This window comes from Diospyros lotus, chromosome 12 (genome assembly GCF_014633365.1).
Source record: "Diospyros lotus cultivar Yz01 chromosome 12, ASM1463336v1, whole genome shotgun sequence".
NCBI classification, from domain to species: domain Eukaryota; kingdom Viridiplantae; phylum Streptophyta; class Magnoliopsida; order Ericales; family Ebenaceae; genus Diospyros; species Diospyros lotus.
Window position 1 is genome coordinate 10,204,502 of NC_068349.1, and position 11,919 is coordinate 10,216,420.

Here is an 11,919-nt window from a genome sequence, read left to right on the forward strand (position 1 = left end):
GTTCAGTGTCTACTGAGTCCCTCGATTTTTGTGAACCATGTGTGCTAGGCAAGCAACATAGGATGAGTTTCCATAAGGGAACTCACCTGGTGAAGGCATGCCTTGAGTATTTACATGCAGATCTGTGAGGACTTTCCTAGGTTCCCACCAATGGTAGTACTATAGATGACTTTACTAGGAAGGTGTGGGTATTTCTACTAAAAACAAAAGATCAAACATTAGAGAAATTCAAAACATGGAAGATCTTAGTAGAAAATCAACTTGATAGGAAAATCAAAACTCTTAAAACGGATAATGGGTTAGAATTCTGTAACAAAGAGTTTGATGAATATTGCAACTTCCAGGGTATACTTAGGCATAATACTGTTAGGAACAGACCCTAACAAAATGGGGTAGCTGAAAGAATGAACCGAACCCTCCTTGAAAAAATGAGGTGCCTTTTGTTTACTTCTGGTATGCCTAAATCCTTCTGGGGGGAGGCATTGGCAACAGCTTCACACCTAGCAAATAGAAGTCCTTTTACTACCCTTAATTTTAAATGCCTTGAAGAAATGTGGATCGAAAGAAAATTAAATTTAAAATACCTAAGAATTTTTGGCTGTAAAGCCTATGCTCACCAATCTGAAGGTAAGCTGGAACCTAGATCCACAAAGTGTGTATTTGTTGGGTATCAGGAATGGACTAAAGGATATAGGCTATGGGAAAGGCAGTCTAAGGGTGTTAAAATTATTATCAGCCGTGATGTTATATTTAATGAAGCAGTTTTCCCTTACAAATTATCTAAAATAGAAGAAACAACCCAACATAGTAACATAGATAATTTTATCAGTTTAAGTGGAACTCAAATTGAGGTGGAGCACCCAGCTATAAATGATAACCCACTTGGTGCTCCAATTATACCAGAACCTCAACCAGAAGGTGATCTCTCACCCATATCAAACTTAGACCAGACCTCTGATCATGAGACTGATCATGAGGAACAAAATGGTGAAACTGAGATTGAGGTGGAGCAGCATGACTCTCCTCAACATGATCTTGGTGATTACCAACTTGCCTGAGATAGAAGCAGGAAGACTGTAAGACCACCTGCTAGGTATGCCTTTTTAGACTTAGTATATTGTGCCTTGGTAGCAGGTGTTGAAATGAGGAGCAGTGAGCCTTCCTCTTATGAGGAGGCTATCAGCTCTAAAGATAGTAAAAAATGGCAGCAAGCCATGGACGAAGAAATAGCCTCCTTGATGGCCAACAGAACTTGGATTCTTGTCCATCGTCTAACAAATCAGAAGTTGATCCAGTGTAAGTGGCTGTTCTAACTAAAAGAAGGTATGTCTTCCAATGACCCTATTAGATATAAGGCAAGACTAGTAGCTAAGGGGTTTACTCAAAAGGAGGGAATAGACTATACATAAATTTTTTCTCTTGTGGTTAAATTTAAGACAATTTGCATGATGCTTGCAGTTATAGTTCAATTTAATTTAAAACTTGAACAGTTAGATGTTAAAACTGCATTTTAGCATGGAGACCTTGATGAACACATTTACATGGTTCAACCTACTGGTTATGTTGTTTCAGATAAATCTGATCATGTCTGTTTGTTGAAAAAAAACCTTGTATGGCTTAAAACAGGCCCCAAGACAATGGTATAAAAAATTTGATAATTTTGTTCTAGGGGTTGGTTTTGTTAGAAGTCAATATGACATTTGCTTTTACTTTATGCTCTCTGATATTCCTATTTATTTACTGTTGTATGTAGATGATATCCTACTAATTAGCAAATCTAAATCAAAGATTAAAGAGTTAAAATCAATGCTAAATGCAACATTTGATATGAAAGACTTAGGCCCTGCTAAGAAAATATTAGGAATGAAAATTAAGAGGAATAGAAGCAATAATAGTCTCAAAATACATCAGCATGATTATTTGGTAAAAGTTGTTCACAAATTTGGAATGTAAAATTGTAAAACTGTTACAATTCCCTTGGCTGGACATTTTATTTTATCTAAATCACAGTGTCCCACATCCAATTCTAAAATTGTAGATATGAAAAATGTCCCTTATGCAAATGTAATTGGAACAATTATGTATTCAATGATAAGTACTAGGCCCGACCTTGCATATTCAATTTCCTTACTCAGTCGATTCATGTCAAACTCTGGGAAACTTCATTGGGATGCTTTAAAACATTTGCTTAAGTACATAAATGGTTCTGTATGTATTGGTTTAAATTTTAAGAAAAAGTTTGATACACTTGATTTTGTTGGGTATGTTGACTCTGATTTTGTAGGGGATAGAGATTCTAGAAAATCCACCACTACATTTTATTTTATTTTGGGTGGAAATTGTATCATCTGGAAGTCTCAGCTGCAGCCACTTGTTGCCCTGTCCTCTACTGAGGCGGAGTACGTGGCTGTAACTGATGCCTTCAAGGAAGCCATATGGCTTCAAGGTATTCTCAAGGAAATTCACTTGCTTTAAAGCAAAGTGATGGTTTTCTTGGACAGCCAAAGTGCCATCCACTTGTCCAAAAATCCTGTGTATCATGATCGAACCAAACATGTAGATGTGAAATGTTATTATGTAAGGTAAATGATAGCCAATGGAACTGTGGGTATCCAGAAAGTTTCTATAGCCAACAATCCTGCTGACATGGGCACCAAGGTATTGACTGCAACCAAGTTCAAGCATTGTTTGAATTTGTTGCATATCGATGATGGCTAATTCTTCAACCATCTAGAGCAGTGAATGTGAGAATTGTAGCATGCTGCACTTATATGACATATTTGATCTCCTAGACATTTGATGCTTCAAGGTGGAGTTTGTTATTTTCTATAAAGCATCAAATGATGCCAAACGGTTGGGGGGCCAGTTGGCAACCGTGGGCTACCTTTTGAGCGCCCATTGGAGGGCCACTTTGGTAGCCACCTTTAGCCCAAGCCCAAGCCCCTTTGCCTTTAGCCTTTTTTCGGATAGCCTGCTGTAGGATCGCTTTGCACGATGCCATCCGAGCCATTACTGTTGCCTTTATTCTCTTGCATCGCAGCCGTCCAGTTGCTTTATTTATTGCACGTCTCGGGATTGATGAGATGATCGAAAGTTAAAAGAAAAGAGAGGGGTTGGCCGAGAGTCTTTCATTTTGTTAGGGTTTATTCTCTTTCTCTCTCTCTGTAAATGCTCTGTACAGTCTTCGTCTTCTTTTCATTCTTCGGTGTTCTCTGGTTCGTTTAAGGTAAGCTCCTAACTTGTATTGAGTGGTTTTGAGCGTTTTTTAGAGAACCAGGGTTGTTTCGTTTTGATCTTGTGTATGGGTGTAATCGGATTTATTCATATAGTGGAGCGAGTTCTTCTCATTGGAGCTCAAGTGGATGTAGTCCCTATTTGGGGTGAACCACTATAAATCTCTTGTCCCGTGCTATGTTTGTGTTTTTAATATCTGCTGTGTTTATATTTTATACTCTCAGCCATTTGAGGTGTATTCAACAGTGTGTGATTTTGGCTTAAAGGAGGATTTGTTATCTCTGTTTATTCGTAACATATATCATTTCAAGTTTACTTTGGTTACTTTGTCTAGTTGTATGTAACTCAGCCGAAGTCTAAAGAGAAATAGCGAACAAAGCAACAATTCAAATGGCCCAACCACAGAAATGGAAATGGAAGGACCATGCTAGAGAACACTGGGAATTAATTAAAAAAACAAATGAAAAATCCTCCCAACAGAATTATACTTAGTCACACAAATTTTAATATTCTGAATTGTGCATTTATTTATTTTACTATCTACAGGCGGCCCAATCCCTTGTTCATTAGTTAACAGTTCATGGATTTAAATTTGCGCTTTGACCCCATAGCTAGCTGGCCAGAGAATCTCATCATTTGAAATCAGCCCGTGGCTTTTGATTTGGCGGACATATAGCTAGGAGACTATCAAACACCAAACAAGCTGTTTGGTTCATTTGTCAAACTGATTGCCCTTGGGATTGTTCTTCTTACTGTTCTTATGCAATTTTTTGTGTTCATATTCTTGATTTTGATAAAAAAAATTAAATCACAAACAGATTTTTAGCTCTAATCTAAATCGAGTATCAAACTTGTGATCTTTTAATACTAACTCTAGTATATTACTTTTCTATCACTTAACATATATCTTGATGCCGTCAAATTACTCGCTTTTGCTTGGCGCTTGGGTAAGTACTTCTATTGCATTTTTATATATAAATTTTGCAAAAAATTATATAATATTGCTTTGTTTGCTAGGAACCACTGGGACGCAAAGCAAGCACTGATCCTCTCCCGGTGGCCTATAAGTAGGGGGCTCCATATGAGAACCTCCCACATCAAAGCCTTTGTTCTTAATAATCTCATCATCTTCTTAGATTACTGCACTTCAAATCCTCTGGATTTGTAGTTATCTAGAAATATGGGTTTTGCACCCAGAAGCTACTTTGTTTTTTGTATGATGATTCTAATTCTGCCCGCAGTACTTTGTTCTAGCAACAAGGACGCGTATGTGTCCTCAAGAGCAACTTACTACAGCACCCCCGATGGCTTGGGCACTCCAAGTAAGTACATAATTTTCATTATACTTTTAAAAGTGTTTGTCCATTTTGAAAATAATTGAGCTCGGGAGATTTTTTTTATTAAATTGGTTATAAGAATTAAGCTTAGAGAACTTGCTCAGAGAATTTTGATTTCAGAAATTATACTCGTTTGAAAGTTAAAATTATCTCCAGCTAATGGAGCTTCCAAAGTTTTTGTCATTTTGACACTGAAAACAACGAAAATAGAGAATCCATAATCAAACCAATATTAGTCTATGTTTTCAATAAATGCATATACCTAGTCATTATTGTTCGTTAAGGATATAGCTACTATGAATGACAAACAACGGTTTTCTTTTTTAGCTGGAGCTTGTGGGTATGGTGAATATGGAAGAACTGTCTACAATGGCAATGTGGGAGGGGTCTCTAAGCTTTACAGGAATGGACTAGGCTGTGGCGCTTGCTATGAGGTAATAATGCAACTTCAAAGTTAATTTAGTACCAATTTGAGTTGTAAAGTAAAAAGATGCTTGCTATCGAAACAAAACTCACCTTCTTCATAATTCAACTTGGAAGCCACTTCAAACACTAATTTGAGTTTGAGTTTGAAAGCCACTTGAAACAAGTAGCGTGCGTGCAGTGTACATATATTTGTTTTTCTTATCACAAAAACACAAGATTTGAGCCGCCTCACCCTTAATGGATAGGATTCATTTTAGATTTATAAGGTTGAGTATGAACAGATTATTGATAAATAATTACATCGAGGAATGAGTTCAGAAGGTAATAGGAACTGGTAAAGAATTACACAAACAAGAAAGACCTTCATTCCTATTTCTCTTCCTTTCCTTTGTGGGATAATGAAACTTTGTTTTACAAACACAACATATAGGTAAGGTGCAAGATCCCACAGCTTTGCAAAGCAACAGGAGTGAAGGTGGTGGCAACAGATTATGGTGAAGGAGACAACACAGACTTCATCCTCAGCAAGCACGCCTTCGAGGCAATGGCCAAACCTGGGTCCGCCTCCAAGCTATTTGCTTATGGCGTTGTTGCCGTAGATTACAAGAGAGTCCCTTGCGACTACCCGAATCACAACCTAGCAGTCAAGGTCCATGAGCAGGGCAGGTTCCCGGATTACCTAGCCATCCTCTTTGTGTACCAAGCTGGCAAAAATGACATTACTGCTGTTCAACTTTGGCAGGTATGTCCACTAAACAACTTTAATTTGCATCAAGATTGAACATGATATATATACATATATAGACATGATAATTTAGGGTCCCAAAGCATTATTAATTCTTAGACAACACTTTTCAAATATGTTTTCTTCTTGACTTGATATAATATATATATATATATATATATATAGGCTGAATATCGGCAATGGAAGGACACGAGGAAGGTGTATGGTGCAGTATGGGACATGCCTAATCCTCCAAGCGGCGCGCTTAGCCTGAGAGTCCAATTGAATGGAGGTCAGAATTGGGTGTACCTGGACAAAGCCATTCCTAAGAAATGGAAGACTGGGCACATCTATGAAACCGGCGTGAAGCTTGCTTAATTAAGCTCTATATATATTAGGAAAACGCTAATCCAAATTCTTTAGAGTTGGATTGGGAATGGTTACCAATTAAGTTATTAGATATAAGTGGAGCTAGTGGTGCTAGCTCCTTGTATTATTGCTCAAGCTTTTCTGCTAATAAGTCAGACTCAGTAGTAGTCGATGCCTTTCTCAATCAATAACGAACTGGACGATGTGTAGTTCTGTACGACTGTGCTTACTGAGTGAATATGAATTAAAATTTTACTCGTTCCTCAATTTTTCTTCTTGTTGTATGAAGAAAGGGGACAAAAAAAACAATGAACATGGCATTGCAGGGAGAGAAACCAATTGCATACAAATAGACTTAAAGATTATCTCTTCAATATGGTCCCAAGGGGCCACAACCAATACACCTTTGACACACGCAAAACAACAGCAAGTATTTAGCCTTCTTTTAAAAATAAAACTGAATAGAGAAAAACAGGCTAGCCAGCGACTTTACATGCTAACCAAAACTTAAGGTGTATTGAATAGAAATTAGGCTATACGGATGCATCTTTCCAAGTAGCCTTTGGATTACATAAAGCTAACATAACTTGCAGCTTTATTATATGCTAATTATTTATTTTGCTGGGATTTACTTCAAAGAAGTCTAGGAAAGGCAAAAAAAAAAAAAAAAATAGTTAAAAAAGAAGTCAAATCAAGTGATGGATACTTCGGCATTCAAATTCAATTCACCCCACAATATAAAGCTTCTCTAACCAGTAACCACCATGCTCTCTGCTACTAATGGGGACATACATAGCCTTATTCTTGTTCCAGCCCCGGGCAGTAAAATCACCAAATGTTCTTCTACATATGATGTGTATGTGTGTGTGTATATATATAATTGTAAAGGCAGCTTCAGTAAAAATATTTAGTATAACGATCATAGTAAGAGGCCTTAACTATATATGGAGCCCTCCCTCCATTGACAATTGAATGTGTTCCCTGCTACATCATGATTCATGAATCAGCTTGTCCACCTCTAAATTATCCCCATTGAATTTGACCCTATTTCTAGGAAGCCATAATTTCTCCTTAACGACTACAAATGAGATAATAAAGCAATTCCTTTGATCCCTAGAGAGGAATAGTATTATTTTAGATGGAATGGGAACAAAATGAACATTCATCAGCTATAAGATTGGTGTTATGACTGTTGGTCCAACACCATTGGTCCTTCGGCTTGCAAATGTTTTTCTATCATCTATAAAAACTTATGTCTGGGGGAAAATAAAGAACGGAAGATCAAAGTAATTATATTTGGAATAGACTTTTAATGTGTTTAAATGTAAAAATCTCTTTATGTAAGACTTTGACTTTAGTTGGGGGAGTCAATAATAGTAAAATTCTTATTTATTTTTTGTTTTTAGTGTATACTAAAACAAGTTTTCAAAAATCCAAAGAGCCAATTTAATAATAAAAATTCTTAAATTATTTTTATTTTTGACATATACTAAAAGAGAGGGTTAAAAAATTTAAGGGGCTCATGGCCTGTTGAAAAGTGTGAACTTTACTTGGATAAATGTGCAGCCTCCTAAAGAAATGTGCAATCGTCTTTATTATTGTAGAAGTTTAAATTAAATTTTACAATTATTATATTTGTATTTACAAGATGTCTCTTCTTTATCTATTAATGGAATATCAAGAAAGAAAGAGAAAATATCTTCTGGGTTCACCAAAAATCAAAGAGTGTTCATCCCAACAATGGTATTGAAGTGTTCCTTGTTCTTGAGGGACCATCAAAAAATATGGCTAACGTTTCTGTGCCAGCTCCTCCAGTGTTTGAGGATGAAAATTATGACTTTTCATCAGTAAAAATGAATGCTCTTCTTATGGCGTTATGATCTATGGGATGTGGTAGAACGCGGTTACGATCCATCTTTGATTGGAGAAAATTCAACTGTGGAACAAGTGAAGGAACACTAGAAACAAACCACAAAGAATTACAAAGCCTTGTCCTTTCTTTTTTTAGCAGTCTTTGCAAATATTTTCCCAAGAATTGTGGGAGCAAGTGTAGCAAAAACGGCGGTCTGAGATACTGTTAAGGAGGAGTTCGAAGGCTAAGAAAAGGTAAGGGCGGTTAGATTACTAAATTTGAGATGAAAGTTTGAATTGTTCAGAATGGAGAAGGTCATGTTGTCAAAACATAAAGCTAGTCCATCTTCTTCAATGGACCATAAGAAAACTTCAGGAGATAAGTACGGAGAAAGAAAGCAAACAATTGGAAGCAAAGGCAAATTCCCACCCTGCAGAATTTGCAAGAGAACAAACCATCAGGAAAATGATTGCTGGTACAAAGGCAAACCTCAGAGTAGGTTTTGTAATAAGTTCGATCACATTGAAAGAATTTGTAGAGCCAAACAACAGCAAAACCAGCAAGGCCAACAAGCAAAAATTGCTGAAGAACAAGTCCAGGAGGATCATATGTTGGCAGCTAAGATAGATGGAAACAGAAACCAGGATTCATGATATGTAGATAGTGCCTGTACAAATCATATGACTAACAAGGGAGAGTTGTTCATTAATCTCAAAGCAACCAAAATTCCGGTAAAAATGGGAAATGGAGTTATTGTCCACTCAACAGGGATTGACACGGTGGCTTTTCATACTCCCACATGTACTATTCATGATGTTTTTCTAGTGCCAAGTGTTAGGTCACATTGTAATATGGGAGAGAGATTCATGAGGATTGAGAGATTGGGGTGATGCTCTGGGATGGAAGAGCTTGTATTCCTTGGTAAATTCTTATAATTGTTGTATCTTTGGTTGTGCAACATAGTGGATTGACTAGGGACTCAAACCCCTGCTATGAGTAGGATTCGATTTGAATCCGAACATGTAAGTTCCTGTGTTCTTGTGTGTATACGTGCAATCTCTTTGATTTCTTTCTTGGCTTTTGCATTTCTATTCTGTTTGTTGTCGGTTTCTATTTCATTGTGTTCTTCTTATTGTTGTTCCTTTTTCGATCTTGCAAGGTCTGTTGAGGCATAAGAACAATGAACAACAAGTGGTCTAAGAGCCACCAAGAAGCCAAGACGAGAAGTCATTTTTTATTTCACTCTCGCAAGAACCGATTCGGAGATGGCACCGATGAAGATGGAACTTGAAAAGTTTGACGGCCACGGAGATTGTGATATGTGGCAGAAGAAAATGAAGGCTATCTTGGTTCAAAATCGATATGCGAAGGCACTGGTAGAGCACAAGAAAATGAGGACGATACCACCTCCAAGGTTTGGACTAAACTCGAGTCTTTTTTCATGACTAAGACCTTAATTTCTAAGCATGCTGGACTTAACTGGTTGTACCTATAAATTAGAACATGGCTCTCTAAGGGTTATGAAAGGGTCAATGGTAGTCCTGAAAGGAACCCTAAACCAAGGATTATATATCCTAAAAGGAGAGGCCATCTCTGGTGATGCTACAATCTCTATTTCTGAAAGAGATGAGACTAGAAAATGGCATAAGAGATTAGGGCATATAGGAATAAGAGAGCTTCAAGAACTTTGTAATTAGGGTGTTGAGAAATCACCTGTGTAAATCAACACACAACCAAGAACTACGACAGTACCAACGATCTAAGAAGTTCGAATAGAACGAAACATAAACGCAAACACAATGCACGCACACAAGAACATAAAATAAACAGCGCATATACGTGTTCGGATCAATAGGTCCTACTCATGATAGAGGCTCCGCCTCTAGTCAATCCACTATATGAATATAAACAAGAGATTTACACAATACAAGCACAAGATCCTCACGGCCACTCTTAAATTAGAAACCAAACCAAAAACAAGAAGACAAAACAAAACCAGAGTACAAAGCTCAAAATACCCGAGCAACACATGCACTCAAACCTCACCAATCTCTCCCTCAAACCACCCAAGTGATTATGCACTTACCGGGAACGAGATCGGAACCGTTATCGTCTTCTTCTTCGTTCTAATTCGCAAAGAACGCCTTCAATCTTCTTCGCGATCTTCTCCGTTTTGCCCCTCTCTCTGTGTGGGTTCTTGATGCCCGATTGGGGCTAATTTTCTAACTGTTGCACACACATTTCCCCCAAATGCCAGCCTTTATATATATGGGCCAAGGGACATGAATGAAAAAATAACAAGAAAATAAGCAAGACACGAGCTTGAGCTTTGGCCCAATTTAATTTATATATGTATACACAAATACATATGAAATGCAGCCCAAATGTAAAATACATTTTGAATCACAAATATTAACATAGGGTATACTAGATTCCAAGAAAATTAGCAATTTAGAATTCTGTGAAACCTGTGTAATAGGAAAGTCACATAGGCTATAGCTTCCCCCCTCAATGCACAAGACTAAAGATATTTTAGAATATACACATTCAGATCTATGGGGCTCCCCTAAGGTACCTACATCCCTTTCAGGTGCCCAATATTTCATTTATTTTGTTGATTATTACTCTAGAAAAATTTGGGTATATATTTTCTTGAACACAAAAATGAAGCATTTGAAAAGTTTAGGGAATGAACGACCCTAGTGTAGTGTCAAACTAGAAAGAAAGTTAAAAATTTAAGGACAAACAATGGTTTTGGAGTTTTGCAATCACGAGTTTGCTAATTTTTGCAATCAAATAGGAATTTCTAGGGTATGTTCATCCATCCAATTTTAAACCCCTGAAAATCTGTGGACAAGCAAAAACCCCAAGCTAAACCATTTAAAACCCTTTGGATGCATAGGGTATGTTCATAAAAGGAAAGGTAAATTGAATCCTAGAGCCAAGAAGGATGTATTCATATGATACCCCAAGGGTGTAAAATGTTACAAACTTTGATTAATAAAAGAAAATAAGGTGATCATCAATAGAGATGTAGTATTCAACAAAACTAATTTCTATAATCAAAATCAGCTTGGAACAGATAAGCACAAGCAAACCGATAATTTTTAGTTTGAGGAGGAAACAAAAGAGGATAATATCCCTCAAGGTGGAAATTTAAAGGATAATTATCCTAACAACACCTCAACAAAGTCAGTTGAACTTGATGAACATACTTAAACCTCTGCTGACTATCCTATTCTTGATAGTTAGGACACATTTCCTGTAAGGGCCCACTCTTGAATATTCCCGCTAGCATAGGATATTCGAGAGAAGGTCATCACAGAGATGATGTAGAACAAATCATAAATAAATAGACAACTCATTTCATTCACTAGCAGCAGAAACTAAATTTAAGTTTAATTACACTTCCAATAACTCAAGAGTTCGGGCTTGACGGCCATACGTAATAGATAAGAGACTCTAATGTTAACTAACAAAAACAAGAATCATTTCATCTCAAGCCTCACCAAAATGCTAAACAAGATCTTAAAGTTAGGACGCGTCCCCGTACATTACTATCCTTAGGCCTTAGTCCTACTGGACTTGCCCCCAATAATAGCTTTCCCTTTACCTGGAATGGCAAAGAAGATCAAGTAAGCCACAAGACTCAGTAAGTTCTAGGACAATAAACAATAAACAGGAACCAAGAATAAGGTGACACCAAAATAGAGTAATCCAGAACTTGACAGTTGTATACAAGATTCACGATTTAAGACTTTATCAATTCCAAGTTAAATGTATCATGCCACCATGTACTATTATGCAAATGTGCATATAGATTTAATATCATTATCAAATCTCATAGGCTCGTAAGCTATCAATCAAAACATGCCAAAGTGTATCACATAAACAATCTCACAATAAATATGGAGCCAACCTGCCAGGCTATGACCACCTCATCCCGCGCCAGGTGCTCTAGGATACCCTTTCCCTTT

At 37.1% G+C, this 11,919-nt stretch overlaps 1 protein-coding gene across 1 annotated transcript; it reads left to right on the forward strand.

The window, feature by feature from the left end:
- Positions 1 to 4,344: 4,344 nt before the first annotated feature.
- On the forward strand, positions 4,345 to 6,350 carry LOC127787270 (expansin-like B1). Its single transcript, XM_052315234.1, has 4 exons — positions 4,345 to 4,556; positions 4,899 to 5,005; positions 5,428 to 5,739; positions 5,908 to 6,350. Exons 1-4 carry the CDS (start codon positions 4,415 to 4,417, stop codon positions 6,097 to 6,099), a joined length of 753 nt encoding a protein of 250 aa, XP_052171194.1. The 5' UTR covers positions 4,345 to 4,414; the 3' UTR covers positions 6,100 to 6,350.
- Positions 6,351 to 11,919: the final 5,569 nt, after the last annotated feature.